The 27,038-nt window shown below is 39.3% G+C and overlaps 1 protein-coding gene across 1 annotated transcript in view; it reads left to right on the forward strand.

The window, feature by feature from the left end:
• The window catches only part of cadm2b (cell adhesion molecule 2b), a 133,168-nt gene that overhangs the window by 66,094 nt on the left and 40,036 nt on the right, over positions 1-27,038 (forward strand). Inside the window, exon 2 of the mRNA XM_070905829.1 lies at positions 25,945-25,971. Coding sequence (XP_070761930.1) covers positions 25,945-25,971 — 27 coding nt within the window. The remainder of the gene's footprint in view (positions 1-25,944; positions 25,972-27,038) is intronic.

The raw sequence follows: 27,038 nt of genomic DNA on the forward strand, positions 1-27,038 counted from the left end.
GTCTGAGCGGTGTGCAGAGTTGGAGGAGTTGTTGTAGTGAGTTACCGTTGGAGTCCTGGGAAGCCAAGGCTCGATAATTCCAGTGAAAGAGAACGTTCATGCTGAGCTGATGATACAGTCAACTGGAACTCCAGCGATTTTTGTGCCTCTGTCTTCTGCCTGTGCTTCTTCGCCAAAATTGGATACCATCCTTCCGTCATGAGTCATTGGTTCTTTTCATAGATGTTAAACCTGTTCAATCTGGCTCCTTCTCGTGTGCCGATGAAATTGAATGAACAGAACTCTTGTAGGAGCAGAATCATTTGTTATTATTCATGAAAGAACATCGGTTTGCCTAAGTGATACTCTAGCTTTACCCCAAGTTACGTCTTTTAACTTGTAAACAGAAAAGTACAAACAAGTGTTATTACCCAAATGTGGCTTGTTGATTCTTGAAGTCAGCGGTTAGAGCCAGCAGACCACACTTTTACCCTCCCTTGACCCTCCTTAAACACACACAAACAGAAGAACTGATCTGGTGTTTCCCCAGCCGAGCAGCACACCTACAGTCTAACTGAGACACTCATTAGTTCTCTCTTTCGCCGTGGATCCTGGCCCAGATGCTTATGCTATAGTAGTTCTGTCAGGCCAAGCTGCTGGTGTCAGAAATAATGGTACTGTAGGTGTATGGGTAAGAAAAGTGCGATGAGTGCACTTCCCTCTCCAAAAGAGGAATAATGAAGTACATGGTTCGTGTTCCCCATGGGGGGTGTAATTTCGTTTGCACACCTGACAGTCTCTGATTCGTTTCTCAGGAGCAGAGAACATGATTTATTTGCTCTGCTATTTTTGTCTGACCTAATTGGACATTATTCGCATCACATCAATGACAGGTGTAAATGCACCAAAGGAATATCAGTTAAATATTATTCCCCAAAGATATAGATATTCAGGCTTTACAGTGGGGTATGAAATATGTTATGCTTGTTGTCCTTGGTTAGTGTTATATTTCCAAACTCTGTCAGCTAAACCCGGAACACAGAATCATGAAGTAACTGTGACAGACAGTGACAGAGTAATGATGTGGCAAATTCTGTATCATCTTTAAACCTTTGTTGAGCTTGATTACTTGATTGTAGCACCCTAGCTGTGGCCACATGTGGCCAGATAAACAGATGTTCTGTCACCCGTGTCAACAAATCATTGTAAACTTGTGGTCCACTTTTGATGGGTCTGATGCTGTTCCAACCTTCACTTTTACTGTAGTTCATGTGTAAAATGTTGTTTGGGCTGCAATCTTCGGTCCAATATCTGCTGGCCTGTAAAACCAGAGCAATCTCTCCTTGCAGCTCTGTTATGGGATATTCATCTCACAACAGATGTGTCAGTAATGTGGGCCAGATACTAGAGCTGTTGGTATAATAGGTTGGTATAAACTGAGGCCTTGTAAGTCACGCTTTTAACTTCATCAGGGATATCATCTATGACCAGCCCATCTTGCAATGGTCATTAGTTTGTCTGGACATCAATTTTAAAGAGCCATATCACCCAAAAAAGAAAAAGAAATAGATTGCTTCATTTACATTTTTGGTGGACAGAAACATCGAAACGTTTTGTGGTTGTCATGATTATCTGACTGTTTATACTGGATGTGATGCAAAGCAGTAGCTTGAATTGGGTATTGGCCAAAGTACCTGTTCATATCTGCTTGGAGTCTCAGAGGTGCCTTTTAGCCTCATTAGCTGCTGAGAGCAGAATAACATTTTTCCCAAAGGACTTACTGTACCCTATATATTCACTTAGGCCAGGGCAATAAAGTAGTAGCGATATGTACCAGTGATAGACACTTCAGCAATAGTTAAATTCAAAATAAAGTGGTTAGATTCAACCTTTTTTCTCCTGGTCTTTATTTAAAAAAGGTTGTTAAAAATGATCAATAATTTTCAATATCGACTGAAAAGACATGATACCCAGCTCTACGTTTACCATATGACAAAGTTTGGTGCTACTGAATAAGCCTGTCTTGAGATCCAAATCATGTGCTCACATAGGGTTACTCATTTTAACAAGGGCAAAGTTGCTCTCTCAGTATGTGAGATTAGATTCAGCACAAACCTCTTGCTCAACGTAAAAATGGTTCATTTCATTTTTCCCTAACAGATTTATTACCAGATTGGATGAGTAACATTACCTTACAGTTTATGTTACACTTTCATTTTTGTGGGTGGCTAGGTTAGTTAAAGCCCCATTAATCATTTTATTCATTAACACACTGAATGAAATGACTTTGTGTAATGCGTAGGGGATTGCTGTTAGGGTTCAACCCGCAGAGAGTTATTCCTATACTCCCTGTTTTATATCACTCCACAGCACATTTGCTGAATGCTTCAGTGTCCCCACTCACGTGCCCCTTATTCCAGCTGCAGCAGGCATCTTTTTTCAGCAAAAAAAAAGTGATAACTTTGCCCATTTAGTTGTGAAGCAGCTACTGAAAGTATTGAGGTAGTCACAGAGTTTAGCAACAGATTGATACTCATTCCTCAAAAAAAAATAAAAAATTATTAAAACCACTCACACTGTATCAGCATAAAATGGTAGTTAGTTATTTGTCCTCAACCTTTTAAATAAAAAAGTTTTAGCTGACTCACAGTCCAGATGAGTCAGCACTCAAACAAGTTGTTGCCTACAGGGAAGAGTTAATATGCACAGGGAAGTGTTAATGCTGACTCCCATTGCAGCTGCAGAGAATTCAAATACAGTTGCTCTGTAATCTCAATTTAAATTCCCATAATATACATTTTTCATACTTGTATTACTCAAACAACACTATTGGGTATAAGGATACGAATAATCATATTCATGATGTTTTGCAAAGAAACAAAGTAAACTTTGAATTGCCTTAATTCAATTAATTTCTAAACCAGAATAACAATAATACTGAACCCTTTTTGGCAGACAACATTAACTTCACTGATTTAGGTAAATCTACTGATTGAAGGTTTAAGTACTTCAAACTAGCCTGACTGGGAGAATTACTTCCGTTAGTTCTTTTGTAATTTGATTGCTGCTCCTAATTTGAAAGTACAGCATTTTTGCAATGACTTAAAATCTGACCTCTCGCGTGAATCTTTATTAAGCATTATCGATAATGTATGAAAATAGAGAAATATGTGAATTCCTTTGATATGGGGCATTTAGTAACTGCCTAAGTCTCTCCTGCTGCAGCTGCAGTGTGTATGTGGTTGGCACATGTTCAGGATGCTGAAACGCGACAGTGATTGCTCTGCTGAAGATGTGAATCCATGCAGACCGCATCCATTAGGAACATAACAGGCTATCATGAATGAGCCCATAATCAAGGATTGGTATTAATTATGTGATACAGATGACATGAATCACAAGCAGGTGGAGTTTGGCTTGTTTGATTGAAGTGAGATCAGTAGTTAAACTGTATAATAAAAAATGGAAGACTGTCTCATGTCTAAAGTGTGAAAGTTTTGCTTTTGTGATGCTCTGTTGAATTTCAGTGAAAATTGGCAGTTGTGACATTTGAAAAATATCAGGGACAAGCTTCTGTTTGACCCTTTCCAGGGTTCAAATGATAAAGGCAACTCTTAGTCTGTTGAAGTGCAAATAATCAAACATCCATGGCATGTAGTACCTAGAAATGAATATTTATCTTTTTGCTATTTGTCAGTTCTTTAGTTCATCGTATCATGTATTTGGAAGTCAAAAGGAAGCAAAGCTTCAAATCTTTCAAAGGCTTCAGAATAAAAAGAATTTTTCAAAAAATCCATTCGTTGACTCAAACAAAATAAACTGGTGTTTACTGGTTGAATTTGGGCACAGTGTTGCTGCTGATAGTTCTGTTGATTCATTAGGAGGGGGTTTACATGCATGGGGGAAAAACATGTTGAGGGACATTGTTTAAAAGACATTTCATTTCATTTGCCTTAAAGTCATAATCATTCAGTCCATACATCATACTGTAGATGATTTAGGGGGATGAAGATGCTGGTTTGTCATTCTGTAGAGAAAACTCAAATGTATTGACATGAAATTACAATTTCCATTGATTCAGACCAGGCAAGTAAGCCTTTATGTTGTCATTTTCATCAGAGCAGACTCTCACCATTCAGAACTAAACCGTTCATTTCCAATTTGATTTCAAGTCAACCATTTACACATCAAATGATCTTTGATTTTGATTTCACACCTTCAGTATGCTAGCCTTCATAACCTAAATTTTGTAATTACCATACATATTCGATTTACCATATATCAAAACTACCCTGGACGCAGATAGGACCTTACATTTCGAAGCTCACAAGGTTAATCCCTCCCGACAACCAACTACAGGCAATCAATCTCTAAGGAGGAAGAGTATTCTCTGTCCATCTTGTGAGAGGAGTGTGATGGAGGGCTCAGCCAGGGACATCACTTAGCCGACACCCCAACCCGACTCTGCCCTCTCTCCAGGGGCTGAAATGATACTTAAGCAACGATGTGTGAACAGCCCCTTCCCACACCATGCATCCATCACTACAGACACATTGCAATCGAGACACATTAGTCGAGGTGATTTTATTTTAATTGCAGAGATGTTGCTTGGAATGTGGGTTCATAAAAGTAGTGTAAACGCCACGGCATGCCTTTTCTTTGCGGCATGTGGTAAACAAACACATGAATAATTGCCTGCACCGAAGAGCATTTTGTAGTCAAGGGCATTCAGTGTGGCTTGACTGGGATGACTGCTGAACTGACAACGCTGATAAAACTGAAGCTCTTGTTTTTCTGTCAACATGGGGACATGAGCAAATCTGATGATTGTTAGTCTATGAAGGAACTATCAGCAAGACTGTCATAGATATCAGTTATGACAGTGCAAAATTACATATTGCACAGGAGGCAGAAAAGCGAGTGAAAGAGACACTTGTTTGGACAGAGGCCTGAGATCAGAACACGTTGAAGTTGTTGTATTGAGAACGAGAGAAGCTTGCCCGGGCAACAGCAGTCAATAGTTATGTATTTCCTATTTTCTCTGGAGTGAAGAGTAAAGCAATGAATACATAACTGAACAAAGGCTAAATAGTCCAGTACAAACAACAACCCCTGCAAGACCCATTATTATGAGCTGCCTGGGCTAAAGAAAAAACTAATTCCACTTTCTCTTCAATGATGCTGCATGGGGAATAAGCAATGGTGGCAACATGAAGTGCTTTTAGAGCAAAAAGTTGCATTAATACACAATGGATCAAATTCTTTGTCACAAAAAAGTAACAGTTTCCATGCGATTGCAATAATGAACATACCGAGCCTTATCTTAAAGCAGTGTCTTCACCCCTAGACCCTGGCAATTGGTGGATTAGAGAGCTATAATTATCGAACACGGTGTGAGAAAATGGTATTTATTGGCATTATCTCAGTTCATGATGTCAGCCTGACTCGATTAACTCCTCCAGTGAAGAGTGAATGAGGTTATGAGCCTTATCAGGTGGGATTGTGCCTGTGAGCTGTTTGCTGTTTGCCTGTTTGCCTTTGTCAGTCATGAAGACCTTCTTATTGATGGCTGGGGTCCGGGAGGCTAAACCGATATTACAGTTTTTAATGGCAGCCGTGCAGATACTGTGCTCCCTGCGCAGCGCTGTGAAACCTTTGTTCTTCCTGCCTCCAAGCAAACATGCCTTTAATCAACTTCTAGACCTTGTGCTGAAGAGTAGCTTGAGAGATCTGTTAATGAAAGCAATGAAGAAACACATACCCTATGTCCATAGGCAAGGACTGACTGTTCAACACATTGCGAAAGATGTTTGCAAAGTTATCATCCTAACAACTTATGTCTCCCCTCATGTTCTTGGCTTCATGTGAGGTGGACAGACTGAAGTGGTGCAACACAGCCCTGATGACAGACGAGGTGTTTGTTCTTAGCTGAAGATATCTGTGGCAATCTAGGCAAAAACAACAGAATGCACGTTGATGGATGAACAGTGTTGACTCCCACTTTGAGTGCAGATTCCAAAAAGTCTAATTCAGTAAATTTCTTCTCATCATGGGGTGACCCTTCTGAAAAACATGTTGAATGCACCTTTATTACAGTAATGCCACAACAGTTCCATACAAGTGTGATGCATTCAGGAAGACACAACTACAAGGGCAAATAGTAACAAAAAAATATTTCAGATAGAGAAAGACGCCTATCTGGTGACAAATTTTCAAGACTGTTCATTACACAAAATACGGGAATAATCATGAAGGCATGGCAGACATGGCTAGCTCCTTATAAGTTTGCTGTTTGGAGAAAAGCAAACAAGTGGACTCAGCTGTTTGATGCCACGGTTATCTTCATACATATGGATCTCTCAGCTGCTTCTGAGAGCATTGTTCTAGCCCATTTGAATCATTGTCAGCTGCTCCTTCCCATGATTGGAATAGTTTTGCTCCTGCTCAGAGATAAGAGGAAGTTTAGGTTAGCGTGTGAGTATGTGGTTTGAATAAATACATATCCTGTTAATCAACAAAATAAATGTGGATGTGCCCTTGCGGTTAGCCAAGGGATATTTTGGTTCATCATTTTCCACAGTCATGGGTTATTTAAAACAATATCCTGTTGCTAAGACCCTTTACAACTTCTTTCAAAGGCCTTTTCTGTGACTGTAATTTGTGGATGGTGCAGTCTCAAGGTGAATGTATGTCATTTCTCTTTCTATTCGCTGTGACATGTTGCAGAAAGACTGGATGCCCTCAGAGCACAACTTTGATGATAGCATGTGATGGCCTGCCCAGGTGCGAGAATAACATTAGACCTGCTGGACAGGTGGCAATGCGAGGGAGGAGGGCTTGGAGGCTCAATAATGAGGGGTATGCCAGCTAGACCCCCATCTGTTGCCATGCACAGAACTCTGATCCATTAAATTGCAGCACACTCAAGTTTTGTCACAGATGAGAAAATGTCTGCGTGTGATCGTGGGGTTTCTAGTACCTTGAAGCCATTTTAAGTCACCTGTTAAAGTGTATATTTTAATGGGCCATTTTTTGTCTTCTAGTTGAACAATATTTGCATTGATAGATTTGTTCTCATGAAAAATACCTACATTTGAAAAGAAGAGCCGCTGGATAAGTTTTTTTTTCCACAAAGGGCATATCATATTCTTCTACCTATACTGTACTTGTTCTGTACCTCTCCATGCTAATCTACAGGGAAGCTATTTTTAAAGAGCCCACTCAGCCTGTGTGCTCACTAATTAGAATATGTGGCAGTGCTCAGAGGAAGATGCCTCATAGGCAGTGAAATGCAGTGAAGCCAGAGATAAGAACTCCCTAAAAAACAGTTAATAAAACAGGTAATCCTTCCCAAACGTTTTTTTTCTTAGAGGATCAGTTCACCCAAATGACAGAGACATATTTTGATTTCTGACACCACCCCAGTACAATGCAGGTTAATGGAATTTTAGCTTCAGAATTACATTTATGTTTTACCCTAACATTACATTTTTAATACAAATTCAACTGGAAAATCTTTTTTTCAAAATCAGTTTCTCATTGTTTCTCAGACAGTACCAGGTACTGTCAACAGTTTCATAATGATTGTTAAAGGGAGGTCTTGGATTATCCAAAGTAAGGGGACATACTATTTCAAACCCTCAGCAGATAAGACCAAAACTATCTGCATGTTTAGATACCATTACAACTGTATGTGAGAAAATATAATAATTTATAATAATTTTTTATGTATTATTTATTTATTTTTTTGTTATTTTGGAATTTGGGTGAACCAGCTCTTAAAATATATATGTAATGTAATACTGTAATGACTGTTTCCAAACAAACATGTTCCAAAACACATAAAAAGCACATGATCCATCTGAAAGAAGCTTGAAAGAAATCCTCACCTGAAATACCTACTTGCAGAGTGACGTGTGTAGGTCATGGTGGGAGATTTTGCACATCTTTGTGAATATGTCTTTGAGTGCATGTACATGCTCTGCATTCTGCTTTTGTCACTTTGAAAATTGACTTTGACAATTACACAGTGGATGTGTCATGAATAATCCTCCGTATCCATAGGGATTAATGTGGATAAGTATTGCCTTGTTTGAACCCAAACAATCTCTTCCTTGAGCTATCTTGTGTTTTTTGTGCCATGCTCTTCTCTCTCTCTGCCTCTGCCCATCTCTTTTTTTCAAAAACCATGTCCTTTATTGCAGTAAATCCAGCAATAAACATAATAGGGCTAAAGCTAAACACGAGGCTTGTGTTTTCTCTCTTTTGTGGCTCTGCTTAGATATTATGCATTGTTTTAGAAGGAAAGAGAGTCTTTTTCTGGATTAAGAGTAAATTATGGCACTGAGAACTGAGCTACTGGGAATGACCCTGTCGACAGGGATGTTTGCGAGGCAAGCAGTTTCCTTGGATATCCCACTGTCGGCCAAGTGGTTGCTGTGTTGCCAGAACCCGCGGTGTGCCTGGTGTCAAAGGAAAGTGAATTCCCACATACCCTGCCACAGAACCAGTCTGGGGACGGCACTCAGGGTGTCTTCTGGCTCATTTCCAGCATCGTCTCATCCACAGCAGGGCGTGTCTCTGGTCATGGTGGTCATTGTTTCCTCCCCTCTCCTCTCATCCCTGAGCTGACTTCACCAAGGTCTAAATTGTTCTTGACTTGACTGGCCTGTATCAGCATGGAGGTTACTTGATTATTGTGAAAAGAGGGAGGAAAAGACATTTGCTCACTATGTTATCAAAACAGTGACATTATGTCATCATCCCATTCAAGTATTGATCATACTGGTGGATTTAGTGCCAGCTAGTGTCACAACAATAAGTGCTATTTCTGAATGAAACTGATTTCTCAGTCCTTGTCCCAAAGGTAGAGTCCCATTGACAGTGACTCTAAGGGGAAAAATTAAAATAAAAAACAGTAAAAGGCTTTTACGTCTTACATGAATAGTGTTTTGTTAGGCTAACTCTACAACTGCTTCAAATATTGTTAGTTGTATCCCTGAAACCACTACTGTGTGGGGTACTGGATATTAGTTTGTATTTCATGATTAAATTGCTTTTTCTCATTTCCAAATAATATATAATAGTTAATCCTTTACAACCAGCTTATTTGCAAAGGGAGGAGTGTAAGAAAGGCAATATGATTAAGAAGACGAAAAGAAAGGAAACCAAAAGAAAAGGAAAAAATGATCCTCTGACCACAGTAATAATGAAAGAGTTTTTCGCTAACTGGCTGAAATTGATTTTACACTCCCATTAAAGACAACAGAAGGCTGCCGAATGCCCAAATCATATGAATGTTTTTTCAGAGCTGACCAGCTGGCGCTGAGCAGTGACTGAGTCCTGCCATGAGCCAAAAAAATAAAAGCTCTGTTTGGTCATGCTGATTCACTTTTATCAGTGAACGATTTCATATCCCTAACAGCACTCAGCAGGAAATATTCAGACATGAACTCAAAATTACACTTCAGGCCATCAACAAAGTATCAGGCAAATCGTGTCCAAAGCCACAAAAACATGAGAGCATAGAGCAGCTATACTGCCTTGGTGTCCCTCCTATGAAATCATGTTACCACACCAGTATACAGTACTGTAGATACACTGAGCAGTTTGCTTAGTTTGAATGTACAGCTTTAAATGTTCTTCAGTGATTGCGTCTAAATTACCTAAAAGTTTGCATTTAGCATCCCTTAATTGTGCAACTGAAACTCTCACCAATAGCTTATGGAAATATTGTGCAGTAATATTCAATTGTAATAATATCAATATAGGTGGTTACACAGTAAAGCATGACTTTCGACTGGGGCCACAGTAACTGTTAATTGCATTACTTAGCCTGATGCTGTAAAGCATTGACATAAATGAAGCTATTAGCTTCACTAGGTAACTTTGTTGTGATAGTGTTGAGCGGCGCCACCTTTGCAACAAGAAGAAACATGGTTTATTAGAAATGTCTGAAGGCCAGTTCAGATCCAAAGATTTGCAACAAGACAAAATGAAGGAAAAGTTGCAGCGGTGTAAACTGGCCCGTCTCAGCTGGACTCAAGCCGGCGTTGCCTGAAACCCAGTTTGTCAAGTTGCCAGTGGCTGGTTTGGCACATTACCTGTTTCAACAACCAATCAGCTTGTAGTGAAGTCAGTTTGTTAAATCAGTTACAAATTGTCAGCTGGTCAAAGTGGCAGAGTTTTGGATTCAGGACAGAGAGGATTACATCATCAGCTTGTTTGAGGAATAGTCGTGTCTGTACGACACAAGCCTTAAAATTTACTCAAATAGGATTATATTTTGAAACACTACAAATTAATTCCAGCTACCAAAAAAGCATAAAAAAGCACCAAGAAATTAAGTACTGAGAGTCCAGTAGTTTCAAGTTTCAACTCGTCTTGTTGCAAATCTTTGGTCTGAACCCTGCTATAATTCAGAGACACATAGTAGTGACAGCATCACTGACCATCTGAACCACCACATCATTTTTATCAAAATGTATCAAAATGAATTCGACAGAGATACATAAAGATTAAAAATGTGTCAGCTTTAAACCTGAAGTCCACCAGTGGATATTCTTCAGGTATTATATATAAGTACCCTCAATACTGTGTGATACTCAAGGACTGGCACCTTGAGCATCACACAGACTTTCCCTAAACCTGCTTCATCCCCTATTTCTGCCTGATATTGATGATTTCTTGATTTTGAATAACATCCAGAAAACAAAAACAAAAAGTTGTGTTGAAAGCTAAGACACAGGCATAAAAAGTATGTTAAGTATTTTTGAGCATGCACTTATTCTATTGATTTATTTTTTGCATTGTCAATGTTTTCAGTCTCTCATTGATAGGAGGAGGGGGGTGATTTCTATATAATCTACATAATGAGGAGGTGTTTGGCAGACCTTGCTAGTATTGCTAACAGGAATGTAGTAAAGACCAGTTAGAGTAATTTCCCAGCAGAATGTGTTACACCGTAATTGTAAGCTGTGTGACTATAGATAGCTGTATAGGTAGTTATGATCCCGTATGGGATGTAGCAATGTTTAAAATGATGTAGTAATGTTTGAAAAAGGTGTCTTGTGTGTAGAGATATGAGACATTTCTGTGATAAGGGGCTAAATAAATTACATTTTTTCTTGATTTAACTTGCATCATGTTGCGTTGCTTGGAGGAAGCAACAGATATCCATCATTACCATGGACCCTCTTTCTGTTTCTACTGCCACTGTCCTCTGGCCAGCTACTGGTTCAGCCGCAGCTGCACCTCGTTGTAGCCAGGGGAGACCAGGTAACTGGCATCATGGATCCAACCAGCCTCTTAATTTCCTCCAGCAGCAGCTTTTCAAGGCTGTGTAGAGGGAATACAAACAGTCACAAGATGAGGCGAATGATGGAGCTGGACTTTTTGCCAAAATCCTGATGCCAAAAACTGTTTCCACTACTAAAGAAAGTGACTGTGAACCTGAAGATTCACTAACTCCTTCATGACAAAGACTCAATAACTGAATTTTGTATTAAAAATACAGTTTCTACTAACTAAGAGGTTTTAAGGAAAAAAAACCCTTGTGAATTTTCCTCTTAGAGTTCACTTAACTGTGGACAGATGCTCAGGTATTTGGTTTGTTTCACCTGCTGCCATTCACAATGAGAGGATAGTTTATTCATACAAAGATTTTCACAGGGTTTTCAGACTTTTACTGGACGCCTTGCCTTCAATGACCTCTTCAAATTAAAATTCCAATAAACACAATAAGTAAAGTATTTTTCTATCAAATAAAGTAGAAGATGTAAAAAATCCAACAGTCATTGGTTGTGCCTTTGTGATTTGGCTTCTGGATTTTAACAAAATAGATAGTTTCATACCTCTCTTTACACAGCTCTCATTGACAAACATTGCCAATTCAGTTATTTTAGTACAATGCTGGGCATTATTACAATTGTGTGTAAAGTCTAATTCTATGTTGTTTCATATTTGGTTTCATATAAGTTCTGGAGTTCTGTGAAAACTCTCAACTATCAATATAAGGGCCCCAAAAATGTATCGGTTGGGCTATAGTTGTGCTTAAACACACTGTGCTTCACATTTTTTAACTGGTAAGTTTGTTAATGAAAATATAGTTTGACAAAGTAATCGTAACTCATGGACCACTTACAAAGCTTTAAGTTTCATCCGCTGGTGAAGAAATTAGATTAGGATGAATGCAGTTGACTTCAGAGAAAGCTTGTAAGTGGACCTTAAGTTACGAGTATTTATCAAACCTTTTGTCTGTGTGTGATTTCAGTACAAGTATTGGTCACAGAAGAGATCATTAATTATACTCATTTGCAATGTTATGATTTGATGATCTGTTATCTCACAACAACTTTTTTGGTTCTTGGCTTTGTACACACTTATTCTTTTGGACCTGGAGAGCAGAGAGCTCAGAGTAGTGATTAGGGATATGAAAGAGAGATAAGAGATTAATGTAGCCTGATAAATATGTTTCCTCTGCTTGAGTTTTATACCATTCCTATAAAATAAAACAAATAGAGAAAATATGATGATAATAAAAGTTTGGAATTGCTCTGTTACAATGGTGGCTGGTCCATAAAAAGATTGTTGGGTAGAAAAAAGTTTTGACTGCAGCAATTGTGGGGGATTCCATTCTACTTTGCCAAGAGACGGCTCCGGGTCACCTGGTCAACTTCCTCCTCGTCTTGAGCACCTGCCTGGTGGTGATGTTGGCACCTGCATTGGACAGGTTACCCCCTGCCTTGGTTAACTCCTTTCCAGGGGGCTCTCTGGCTTTTCTCCTGTAGTAGTTATGGGCGATATGTGGCCTTCATGTAGAAATGCAGCTTTGAAGGGTGGAGACCAAGCACTCTTTGAAAAGCACTCCATTAAGATGCCAAAATCCCAAAGGTGGAATCACTCGAGCCCTGGATAGTCTGTATTTCAAAATTGAATGGGGTCTTAGAAGCTGGAGTTTTGAGTAGGGCCTCGGCAGATTAACCCTCAAGAGGAAGGCCTCATCACTGATGAATGGGCCCCAGCTCTTAAGCTCCAAGAATAAGGATGGGTGGTGAAACTTACAGGTAGCCCTGCTGGAGTCTCTGTCCAAAGGCAGAGTGTACCAGAATCACTCCCCTTGCCACAGGCACCTCAACATCAATGACTTGGAAGCAGTAGTTTGCATCTGCATCAGCCAGGAGCTCTTTGGACAAGCTAGCTTTGTATTTTAACGAGAGCACTGTGACCCTGAGTATGGTGGAGCCTGGGTGACCATCAATTGAGCCAACACAGCACAATTAATTTCATTTCTGAAATAACTCATCAATGATGGTTCTTCAATGTTTTCTCCTTGGGAATAGGCATGAATTAAATTCCATTGGCTGGTGAAAAGAAGTTAGCTACTTCTCCACTTGCAAAACTAGCCAAAAGTGCTAGTTAGCAGAAAACTCACCCAAGAAGCTCACAGTTGATACAACTTTCTTCTTCATCATGTTGTTTGCATGTAAGCTCACCTGTGCTGTCATATAGAAGGCAGAACATCGAGGTGGTGATTATGAGCTTCTCCCCTATGAAAAAGTCAACATACAAGGTGTAAAAGGTGGTCAACCAGACTGATGTTCCCTCCTCATTATATACAGTATATGGAAATCACCTCCCCTTCTCTCAAACTCCTCTTTTCCGTGCCAAGAGTGAGAGAAGATTGTTGCTGAAAAGCACTAAAAGAAAAACCTTAAAGAAAGGAGAATATCATTAAGAAAATTATCAGAACTGTCACTGAAAAAAGCCTGCCAATAATTTTTTTTTAATGCAATGACATTGAAAGTTCACGCTGAAAAGTGTTCATCAAGTCATTTGATGTCAATGAAACTTTTCAGTTCAAAAACGTTTTTCAATGCCAATGTTTGCTTTTCTTTTTCAACTTTAGGTTTCAGTGCCACTGTTCTGTTGTTTCATGCATAAAAATTTGTCAAAATTGTCAATGCCAAATAACAAAGTCACTATTTTGGCTGCAGTGTTAGTAGTTTAAGAACAAAATTCAAACTGAGAGTGTTAAGAGCCCCTCGTCGTAGCATCACCAACACATCATGTTGTCATTCTCAACAAGTTTTCAATTCAGGCTGATGTGTCATAAAGCACCATCAGTGTCTGCGAGCCGAGGTGATTTATGAAGCATCTATTTCATATCAAGGTGGAAGTCGATGCCTCCAAAAGGGTTTAAGGATGACACTTTGAGAATGTGAACAGATTCATCAAAGTGGATTATCTTTGCGGCCGCAAGTACTCTCCAGAGGTTGACCTTCTTTAGAATTCCATCACTGGGACATGGAACACAACTGTGAGTGTGTTTTGAAAGATAAGGGACTGATATGCCAGGAGGGTGATGAAGTGACTGTGTGCGCAACTGCATCTCACATGTGGTTATGTATAACATAGCACTATCCACCACAGAACATTTGTATGAATTATATTTAGTTGAAGTGTTCGTCACCAATGACAACCTGCTCTCTACCATTGTTCCGGCATGTAATGACCTTGGGAACCTTCACCTCCTCTTCATCCTCCATTTCTATCTGTTTTTTCTACCTCCGAGGCAGGAGAGGTGAACACAGGCCTGACATGACAGACCAGTGACAAATCAAAGTGAAGAATCTTGACCCAACAGTTCATTTAATTATTCATTTAACTTCAACCAACACGATTCCCACAAATAGTGTTAAAACATATTTTTTACTCGTCGAGAAACACTTCATTCAATAGATGTGACACGTATTTGCTCCAAGTGAACAGCATTATCAGCGTTTCACAGCTTGAAGTCCTCTTTGCAGAAAACAAGGGCAGAGAGTCTGTTTTACCTTTTAAACATTTTCCATGACAACACATTACAGGGCAAAATATCTCAAAACTTGGAAATGGGCCCAAGATAGCTGCCAGGCGTCATGCAGGGTTTAAACTTCATGTAAACACCCGCAAATATATCCAAAACTGACTTCCACTCACATCAAGACAACTGTAAACTATCAATTTTGTGTCAGTCTTTCATTCCTCTGAACAGCACAAAGTAATGAGAAGATGTAATACAGCAAAGTACGGTATTTTTTGAATGTGTCACTCCCTCCTGCTGTTCATCACATCTCTCTTAAGATGACTTTCCTAAATATTAGGTTACATTTTGAACAGAAATGGTCTCCTGTGGAACCAATTCCTGACACCACACAGGTTTTGCCTAAATATGCTAATGCAACATTAAAGTCTTGTACTTGTAGTCATCCAGAAAATACTGTAAAGCACACTGCGTATTGCCATCTCAGGGCCCAATTCCGACTGCATTAACTTACACAGTGCTGTGCGTCCCTACTGCGTAGTTAAATCGGGTGCTTAGTGTAGAGGGAAAAATAGCAAATTCTCATCTCAGAAATGATTGGAATATTGTTTTATCAAATCAAACATGAAAATGTCAGCATAATGTGTGTGTATTTCTCAGTTAAACTTGTGATAAACCTCATTCCCCACATTATTGTTCCACATTGATTGTAAAATTGGAGTTTGGAATTATGCATTTCCCTTGGGTGCTATATGAAGGTATGAAGTCTGACAGTGACACCATCATGCTACACTGAAGTCAGAGGAGAGGAGTGGTGTATGTGCAGGCCTGCCATTATCCCGGGGCTTGGCAGATAAAGTCTTAGGAGGTTTGAGTCCTAGATTGCCTTAAGCAGGGACCCTCATCTGTATGCACAGGGCTTCTGCAAGGCATTGGTGCAGCCACATAATGTCAAGCAATTTTTGTGTAACACAAGGAAATTTGATTTCTAGTAGAGCAGGGAGTAGATATGGACACTCCAAAATCATTTTGAAACATCTCAGTTTATATCAAATACAGCTCAGCTGGACTGAAGCGTATCCTCATGGCATGGTGTCATGCACCCCATGGCGTGCACACCACAAACCATCTTGCAGGTAATGCTGAGTGATAGGGGAACTGCAGGCACTGTGGTTGTCTTTGTTGTGGTTCGTTTCCCCTATCATGACTGCTGTAGTAACGGGGCTTTTATTGTCAAGCATACCTGTACAATTATACTCTATATTTTGGTATATTGAAACATTTCTGTTACACATCTGATTTGTTTGGAGGGTGCAGGCAGTACTACGAGACAGATGTAAGCGTGTGTCTTTTCATATTAAATTGCAGGTCTGAATCTTTCATGTTGCTGTATTGAAAACATCTTATTACAACCTCTGTTGAAAAGGCAATTTTGTGTCTAATGGGCTACTGAAATGGTAAATCTTAAAAGGTTGTGCCTGAAGCAAAAACAAAGATTTGATTTAAGCGTCATGGTAAAGTTCAAGGCTGGTATGGACAGAATGGTGCAGAAGAAAACAAAAAGAAAAGTGAAGTAATAGGCATCATAGTCCACCACAACATAGCAAAGGCTTGAGCTTCATCTTGGCATCAATCTGTCTCCAGTCTGAAAGTCATGACTCCTGTTCTTGCCAAGATGATTAATGGCTGCATACAAGCTACTACTTCAAAACTGTGCTCATGAATTAAACAAAGGGCAGGTTTTATACCATAGCTGTAAGTTTAAACAACGTCTTTAGCAATGATGGGGTCAGTGGGCATCATGTTTAAGGTGGCATTTATACTGACAGAAAGCCTCATTGTGTAGACAATTCATTATTACTTAAATATTCTACTAGCAGAGCTAAATTGAACTGGGCATAAGGTATTAAATAATGGTCTTAAAAGCTTCTAGTTATTGGATGTTTAATATATATTTTAAGACTTTTTAAAGTTAAATCAGAGGAAAACAAACTAATGCACAACGAGCACACCAGGAAACTGTCACGCAAACACTGCTGCTATTTGACAGTATATATAAAGTACTACTGTATCTGTGCAGTATTCCAGAAGTAATGCACATCTTTAGCCATGTTCAGTCACACACTCAAACATTAGAAGAATCTACTACTGAATTTAGCCCAGCAAAGTGATGTGGGTCAAACCTGTTTCGCTAGTCTATCTGAATGGGTCATTGCGCATAAGAGAGAGCGAGTGAGAGTGTACTGACACCAGGTGAGAAGTAAAACTGAAACTTGACTTATTGGTAATCATGTCATGTAATTATGTATGGTTATGGTTTAGCAGAGGTGTATGAAACTACACTGCATACTAGAGTCTATAATAATGGTGACAGTCAGAGATTAACTTGTGATAGCTGTCTTCTATGAACTTGTCCAATTTGGGATAAATGCTTGTTCAGTAGACCTGTCAGACAGTGCATGCATCTCTTACAATATAAGGGTAAGGGAGGGCAAGGAATAGGCCCCAAATATTTAAGAATATCTTCAAACTTTGGAAATCCGTACTTACCTCCGTATTTCAGAGGTGGTTTGCTATTTCGTTAAAATGAGTCTCTTGACTGTTAGTAACCTGAGCATCGTCAGATCACTGCACAGCTGTAGCTTTATGTAAAAGGGACTGAACAGCAGTAAAGTGAACAGACAAAAATTACAAGTCACTGGCATACACTTAAAAGTATCAACCAAAAATTTCAGACAATTCCCTGTACCCAAAATGTATGTGACAGAGTGCATTCTGCAATAGTAGTAGATCTTGTGTGAGATAGACTGTAAGATAAGATTTGCCAAAACAGTAGTTTTACAAATCACATTTTTATTTATTTTCTTTACAAAAGTAAGTATAAAAATTAAGAAAGTATTGTAGTATTTCAAAGGAGGACCAATATGTGACTTCTGTGCATGTGAAATGAGAAAAATAAACATCTGTGTTACTGTCTGGATTTCAGTGCAGTTCAGGTTTTACTGACAGCCTCCATTACTGTGCTCTGGGATTGTATGTTGAATTTTCTGTACAATACCAGTGTGACATGAAAAGATGAGTCGGTCTTATTCATCACACAGTGTCTACATCATGACGCTCCTGTGTGAAAACAAGTTTTCTCAATTACTCTGGCTCGCCTTCTCATGCTTGTATTCCTCTAACTGGAGGGACACTCGCAGGCTTTTGTTACATGAAGTGCTCTGATGGAAACGCAGTAGAGACAAGATGAGAAAATTGAAGAAGGAATTGGTTTGGGGCGTCGTCGGGAGGTACAATATGTGTGCCTGTAATGCTACCTTTCACAGTGCTCTAGAGGTGTGTTTAAACTGTTTTCATTGGCCCAGCAGCAGAGATACAAGCATCTGCAGCAGCATGTGCTGCCAGGAGAAAAGAGAACCTTCTTGTGTTGCTCTGAAGGAAGTCACTGCTGTTTATGGAGGAGTTGGCTCTTTTTATCGGGTAATTCATTTGGTATTATCGCTGTGAAAAGCTGGAGGCACTGACCATTTCTTACAGCTCAACCTCATCAATAATCCACTAAACACTAAATTATTCACAAAACTCTGGACACAGGTGAGAAGATATTACGGCTGCTGAACTTTACCAGCTGTGTCACCTCATGTTCAATAGATTGCACTTCCAAAGTTTCTACTTGTCCGTTACCACTCACAGCTTTGTGTTGATCTATTGTGATACTGAAAGATGTACAGAAATTATATTTTCACTATCAATGTTAGAAATAAGAAACACAGAACTATTAATTTACAGTATATATTAATATAGTATATAGCAGGGGTATTCATGGTCCAGAACGTCATAATGTCTAACTTGCGTCATGATTCAGTGCCATATATTGAAGTAGCCAATTAGTTGTATCAGGGGCTAAATTAGGATTTGGTATGTGGGGGGGCTCTGTGCAGTGTTTCCCACAGGATTTTGAGAGAGTGTGGTGGGTGGACCTCGGCCTATCTAGGGGGGTCTGGGGGCATGCTGTATATTTCAAAGTTAAATGCATCAATCTGGTGCACATCTGGAGAGCAAAATTAAGAGGCTAGATCTTTGAAGAACTTTGTGCTCTTGTAAACAATGTTGTGCTCTAGCAAACAATTTCATAATTTCAATCATAAACACATTGGTTAAACAGATATGAATAATATAGCACTGAAAAAACTTCAGTCCACGCCCACACAACCTCAGTTTCACCTTGTGTATAAATTGGACTGAGACCGGACAATCGGCTCCCAAAAACAGCTTTTCCTTCAGCTATTTAAGGAACCAGTGAGGCCTCGAGCTCAGAGGGCTGCGCCTATACTCATAGAACCAGGAGTTACAGTATATAACTAACGCTATATCGTATAGGCGCAGCCCTCTAAGGCAATCACTAGTGGGATAAAGGCGAAGCACAATATAGTCTGTATATACCCTCACTGGGTCCGTCCAATACCACAAACACACACCCACTTCAAGAGATTCAACAATAAGAGTTCCATGCCCAGCCACTGCGCCATGCGTAATAGCACATAGAGCTCCATGTGCGCCCTGTGGCACCGCACAGTAGAATACCTGAAATTCTAAACTCAAGTGTAGCTTAAGTTTCCCTTTTCCTATTTTTTGTTAACTCTGTTTTCGCTGTCTAGTTTCCTCTTTTTCTCCTCTCGTTTCTCCCCTGTGTGTGTGTGTGTGTGTGTGTGTGTATCTCACTCACCGACTCGAGTCGTAATGCTTATCGGAATGCACAGATTTGATTGGCTGAGTGGCATCATGTGAGATGATTTACAACGCATGCAATTGGTCTGTGAGTTTCCTGGGCCGCTAAACAAGTGCCGTAAAGGCTAGAAAAGCTGCGCTGGTTCAAATAAAAACACTCCGACAAAATGTAATAATTCTCAAGTGTCTGTTTCGGTGCCCCCCCCCCCCCCCGGCACTTGGCATCCTACGTGCAGCATGTGGTGCGCGTGTGCCTAGCGGCGGAACTCAGTAAATCACAAAAGCAGTTTTTCAATCAAGAGCTGCACTAGGGCAGATTTTGTTTACAAAAATACCCTGTTACCCTCCAATAAGTCTGTATCATGAACTGGATCTGCATCATTTAAATGGCTCTAAATGAGACACTACAGATTCTCCATATTTGCTCAAATATAATTATATTGTATGCTATGAACAGTCATTGGAAATATTGATTAATGTTTGTATAAGAAATGAAGCATCAACCTAATTCTAGAATAACTAGTTAATTAGACGATCAACAGAAAATTAACAGCACTTTACTTTTGATAATCCATTGATCATGTAAGTCAAAACAAGCATTTAGAAAACGTTTAGGAGATTGTGATGTGCATTTTTCTGAACAATTAATGAAAGCAATTGTTGTAAGATTCATTTATATCAAAAATCATTGTAATGCAGCCCTAAACCATTAGATTACATTACAAAACTGGCTCCATCTAGAGAGAGAGCAGATGGTAGTTGATGTTATCTCACAAGATTTCTGGTTTACCTTCTGCTGCTGTTTAAGGGCCACTAGTCTCGCATAGCCGGACCTGTCTCCACACTTTGTTTTAGTGCTGGCTGAACTCATTCTGTTATATGGGAAAAAAACTCTTGCTTGTTTGTATTTCTTTAAACCAATCACAATGGTGATGCAGCGACAGTGCCCTTGTAAAACTGTAACATGCAGATAGCAGAAGGGGATTTTGACTGAAATAGTCAGCTAATGGCAGGCTTATACCAACAGCCTACATCCTGTGAGCCAGACTAAAGCATCACCAACATGCACAGCTGCCCAGAGCAGCTTTTAAAACTGCCTTGTGATTCCACTTGAGTATGTGTGTGTGAGCTGAATATGATGAAGTGCTTCACTGTCAAAGGGTTACTTACAGCCGCGTTGTCCCAGGAGAGTTTGTTGTGTGACACTGGCAGAGGGAGAGCAGTGACCCCAGTGATGACCAGCTGAGGGACAGAGGCCAGCTCTCACAGTGTTAGAGGACAAACCTCTCAGTGGTCGGTTAAACTAATCACCACAGGGACCAGCGACTATTGCTTCGTTACGGGCCTGCATCCCCACTTCAGAAATAAGTCTGACAGATAAATGAATGAACTTCATTCTGTGGCACTTTGAGCCTCACACAATGCAAATGCAGCTAACAAGTAGGGTGGCTGCTCCAAATGTATGCCTCTGGTGGCCAAACTGGCCAAATTCCCATCTTTCTGCTTCGTTGCGTTTCTCTTTTTCATATTGTTTTCTTATCTCATTGTCATTGATATGCTATTATCCATTTTATTGTTTTGTTCCGGCACATATTGCACTCATCCGTCTCGTGTGGGATCCTTGTTTGTCCTGCACATGGTTTCTTCCATTTCTTTTTTCTGAAGGTGTTCTCCTTGTCTTCACTAGTTGGTTGTTAGGTAAAGCTATGTGAGCTATTGTTCCCTGTGCTCTGTTTTGTTTGTATTGGGTTGTTTTCCATTGTCTTTATGTGTTGGTTATTAAGTGACATTATTCAAGGAATCGTTTGCGATGCATTGTCATTTTTCAGAATTATTTAACTTGAAAGTAAGCTCATTTTATTTCAAGAGTTATTTTTTGAACCAACATTATGTGGCCATTTTCCAAATCAGGTCATAATGACAAGTGCATTTTTAAATCTTGATGAGGAGGCAGTGAAGCAAAAAAAGTGTGTATATTATTCATGCCAACTTAAGTAATCAACTTCCAGGAAGCAAATTAACAGAATGTTATCAAACTGCGGCAAAATAACAGCCCTGTACATGTTTAGTGTTTACTGTTCTAAACTTTAGAGGTGGGCATGAAAAATGGGTAGGCACAGGATCATTGCTGCTTTGAAAAACAACTGAAATAGGCCAACGTAATACCTATGACTAGACTTTGCAGTCATAACCTTCAGTGACACATTGTTTTATCCTCCTTGTTATGAATCATCCAATGTGGCTTTATTTAGCATTTAGCACCAATTGTTCACTAAGCAACCTATACCTACAAAAACCTCTGTACGAGGTTTTAAGTGATAAAGAGTGTTCAAGAGTGTTAATTATCAGCTGCTCACCACATGTTGCCTGCCCAAGCTAATATAACTGAATGAATGTCACTGATGCTACCCTTCGCTAATATACTATAATGTTACCTGAGAAAGGCTTTGTTTAAAACTATTGTATAATAAAAATATGATTCTTCTCCTATGCAACGTCATTTCAGGTTAATGTTATTGCTTTCTGAGAGTCCGCTGGTTATTACAATTAAGAAGATATATGAGACCCTGAAATGTTACTAACAAATTACAGCTGCAAAACTGATACTCCATTTGTTTACGCAGCTCCAAAGCCTCTCCCTCTTCAAAATTTCTTTATTGAGTTTATTAAGCTCATTACAAGTATGTGAAAACCAGGCCATGTAATCACATGGACACAAACAGGTAGATGTTTGCAGTATTTCTGTGTAGTGTTGAATTTAATAAATGCACTCATGCATTTAACCATGCGATAAATGTGTGTTAAACACATTGACATTCGTACAGAGAAGTGTGTTATTATGTGCCCTGCTATTGATTTTCATTGAAAGTCCTCTTAGGAATGTCAAAGCGTTATACTTTTCTGATAGAATATATTGATATGCTTGCCATGTGCTTGCAAACACTTCCAGTTCACAGCAAGGAGAATCTTATCATTGTGTCTGACTTTGTCAACACTATTAAATTTAGAGGGAGTCAGAGATTAATAACTTCCACATAAGGAGAAAATAGGAAGAGGCGCAGGCTTGGGAGCCTACAGAAAGATTAATGAGTGTCAAAAACAATGAATTTTCCATTAGATAGTAGAATGGCATATGTTACTTGTTTGGTCTTCCCAGCTTCCTCATCAGATTAGAGCTTGTTGAAGGATCACCAAGAAATGACCTATTTTTTATAGATAAACATTTTGTCCTTTCTGCAGACTTCAGATTAACACTGACCTATTTTAAAGTCAGAAATAGTACTTTTTTTCCTCAAGGCTTCATTCCACCCTCAGCTATGCGTATTGGAATGAGCAAAATGATCACTATTTTTCATTTAACGTTTGGCCTGGCCTGGTAAAATGCAAAGAAATGTGTTATGTGTAAAATTGGCCTCGTGGAGGCTGGTTACTGAGAAAAATAATGCAGATTGCAGGACAATCTTTTAGCCTCTGCTTACCTAATACTGATGGTAACAACATGTAAACACATACACACAAACACACACACATACACACACAAACATGGAGCCTTGCCTCTGAAATAGCCTTCCTTGCAAACACGTCAGCAGTTCTCAAATATCAGCAGTGGGGAAACACATTAATGAAGCATCGATGAGCATGTTGAATACGGATGCAACTTTGAGCAGCAGAAAGATGGTAAGAAGCTAAAAATTATCTTTGACAACAGAAACAAATGAGGTGCGCATGGTGTGAACAATGTCACCGGCACCTCCAGCTAGAAGGGAACGGCGGCCTGTTAGCTGTTAGACATTTCCCATAATAGACAGGATGTGTCAGCACACAATGCATTTGTAGACCAGAGGTGGAAGAGAAGTAAATACTACAAGAGGAGCTTATTTCTCGAGGAGCTAAGAAGTGCTCTTGTCAGTCAAGCTCTGCGTCCACAAGAAACAGCACATTGTGTGACCCCCAGTCAGTTCAGATTTGGCCAAGGCTTTTTAAGGAAAATCTTCTGTGCTGCTCCACCTGCAGCTCTAACAGAAGCTTCATTCAGGATGAACAAAAGAAACAGAAAAAATAGCTAAATGTTAGGCCACTTCTTCTGTGAGTGCGTATCATTATATTTTACGGATTGTATGACAACATTTACCAAATGGCAGATCTGCCAAATTGTTAAGAATCCAGGAATATATCCATTTTTATCACTGAAAAATGAGTTAAAAATGACTTAAATTTAACTACAGATCCTGCTAGCAAAAATCTCATCAGCATTCCCTGAGAAATCCGATGTGAGCTGTAAATTAATATAACCTCCTACGTCACTGATAGACTTGAACTGGCAAGATCTTTCAGAAAGACCAGCAGAGACTTTACCTTCAGGGTTCTGTTCTTTATACAATTTTCTGTTGATGCTGATTGATGTGTGCTGTGAATGTGTAACATCTGGGGCAAATGTTGTCCGCTGTGACAATAAGTCAAGATGCTTCTCATGAAGTCTACAGTGTTTGCATGATTTATTTTCTGTGTGCACAAAGACGGAGAAATAAACTGTCACCTTTGAGGTGGGTGGTTGCCGGTTTGATCCTCCTCCTCCAATCTTATGACCTGGGGAAAAACAAAAGTGAATTCTGTGTGTTTGGCTGCAGTTAATTCTCCCTTTGTATGATGTAGGAATATTCAGTGAGGTGACTTGATAACTCAGAGTAGCCACCTGGATGTGTTCATGAAAGTGATGTACTGAGTATATTTTCTTCCCTCCTCTATTCAGATTTTTAACCTACCCATAAAATCAAAACTACCCATAAAATGACTGAGTAGTGACTATGACTTGATGTAAACGGTAAATTAGTGATATATTCTCATTAAAAATGGCTAGATACTGGCAATATTATATTCTCTCTACGTAAGCAAGGTTAGCTGTTTTACTCTTGTGAACAGAAGCCAAACTCTCGGTGTACCTCTTCTCTTTTGGCAAGGTTTTGCACATTAGAAAGCCACTGCTTAAACTCTTCTATCTCAACAGTGTTTTCACCAACACAGACATGGTGTGGTATATTAGGTTGGAGGGTGGTAATGTGTCTGGAACTGGGCATTTTCTGTGTTGTATGGTGCTTTGTCTTATGTTGGGCACACAGTTCTACTTCTGATTAGCATTCAATGCTGATTTAGCAGTTTGTGCAATGAGACCTTTTCAAAATCTGAGGCTTACCGGCAAGTCAACTGTTAATCTCTTCTAATCTGAAGCCTTTGGTAACAATGTTCTGTCCTCATTACACCTAACTAAGTGTCTCTACCTGAAAGACAGCTAAGCACCTTCCTTTATGTAACCACTGGAGGCAAACAAAGTGCCTGTCTCTCGAGTGATGACGAAAGGAAATTGTTTACCAGTCTGCCATGTTACCCTGAGCAGCATGTAATTTGCACAGAGGGTGGAAGTTGAAAGTTATTGAACAGAATTTGTCCCAGGCACTGTCAGACAGATTAGTCTGTGAGGAGAAAGAATTAGAAATTTTGTTGCGATTAGCAATTTTACAGCACTTAATTGTTTGGATTATTTGCTACATCCTACAATCAATACGGAGGCACACATCATAATATTTTATACTCATTTACAACTTTGGTCATATGTTTCTTTTATTATGCCTGATCATGAAATTTCACTTATCAGCTTCACTGTCGCACGTAAATGGAACCATGAACTGCAGACAGGTTTTGTCCACTGAAATTGAACCTGTTAGATTGTGTAAACACTGACACCTCAGAGTAAGAAGGTCCTTGGTTCCAGTTTTGATTCTAATGCGTGGATGTGCAGTTTAGGTTATTTACTTGAACTTAATGGAAAGTGAAAACAGAAGTGAAGGTTTAAAAATTTTATTATACATTGCATAGCAGGGCTACAATACATCCTGATAAAGTTGCAGGAATGACAAACTAACCTATTGTATCCATACATCAAAATTATGACATCAAATAATTGGCTTAGATAACTGGTTTAAATTAGACTTGTCTGAGGCTCTTCTCCCAATAGATGCTGCAGTAAAGTTTAGTAGTGCGTGTCATAACCGATAAACATGACTGAGAAAACTACAAATATAAAACAAAGGTTGTTTAAAAAAGCATAAAGAAGATACCTCAGTTTCTGTGGAATACCAGCTACAGATGTGTTTTGTAGCTGTTAAAGAATCAATGACATAACTAAGCTTGTCATATGGTGGTTGGCTGTAATATTTGTATTCATGTTTTTCTTTGTAATGTTGTATTTATGTTATGACAGGGTATGGTATACATTTATACTGACTACTACTATTACTCACATTTCCACATTCACAACATTTAATCTTATACTTCCTGTCACCATGGGTAGAGCAAATAATCATCATGCTATCAATGTTACTCCTTCATAAGACCTATCTAACCTGCTGTTTCCTTGCTTTACCCCCTCATGCTATCAGTGGCTGGGACAAAAAGCAAAGCGAAAGGTGAGTTATTGCCTCCATTTTCTTGCTACATGATTTATGTTGCACACAGTTCCCAATAAACAATGTTTGGATCGCCCTTTTATCTCCCCCAAGAGCCTGGTAAGCATTAACATACACTGCTTGCTACAAAGCTTTCTGGGCATTTTTTTAACCTTTCATTTCTCTAAGAGAGGTTTGCTAAACATGCTTGCTCTCTCTCAGATACAACCTGCTTCACATATGTATAGATTCACATGTTCACACCAGGGAGCTGACCGCCTCACCCACTCATGCTTTTCCTCTATTTGGCCACTGTGCAGCTCCACTGGAGCAGCTGGGGGGTTGTTCCTGGTTCAAGGACACCTCAGCAGTAGATGAGGGAGGAGAGTATTTCTCATTTGCTTACCCAACCCAGATTTTCCCAGACATACTGTGCATTAAAACTGCAGACCTTCTGGTCTCACGCCTGCTTCTCATACCTTTAAAAAAGTATTTAAAAATGTTTATTTAATTTTACCACTGACCTTAATGCTTTGTCCTGATATTTGGTGGTGTATGTATTCACTTTGTTGCCATTGAATTGAATAAATTGTCATTTTCAGATTCATTATGCACTGAGCACAGAAATCCAGCACTTAGGGTGTTTTTTTTCTTTCTTGCTGCTCACCCATGAATTACTTCTACCATCCTGCTACAGAATATTTGATAATTTACAGACCGTTTCTCTTCCTTTCATATTGGATATGCATTTCTGTCATTGCTCATGTTCTTGCTGGCTGATACTATTGTAGCATCCTAACATAAATACCCCAGTGTCTCATTGACTCTGCCTGTATGGTCGCCACTGGTAGTGCTGTTACTGATGGATTCTGTAAAAATGTTATTTGCAAGTTCTTCCGGCTTGTTTGCTTGACCAGTTTGAAATTTGAGGAGCCTACTGTTGTCTTTCCTGTGTTGTACAGTGAAATTAAATCTAACTTCCCAACATCCTAGTAACATCGTATACTTGCATTATTTAGGCCAGTGTTTTTTGTTTGTTTGTTTGTTTGGGGTTTGTTTGTTTCTTTTGTTTGTTTTTTGCACATGAC

This window comes from Enoplosus armatus, chromosome 5 (assembly GCF_043641665.1).
Source record: "Enoplosus armatus isolate fEnoArm2 chromosome 5, fEnoArm2.hap1, whole genome shotgun sequence".
Classification (NCBI taxonomy): domain Eukaryota; kingdom Metazoa; phylum Chordata; class Actinopteri; order Centrarchiformes; family Enoplosidae; genus Enoplosus; species Enoplosus armatus.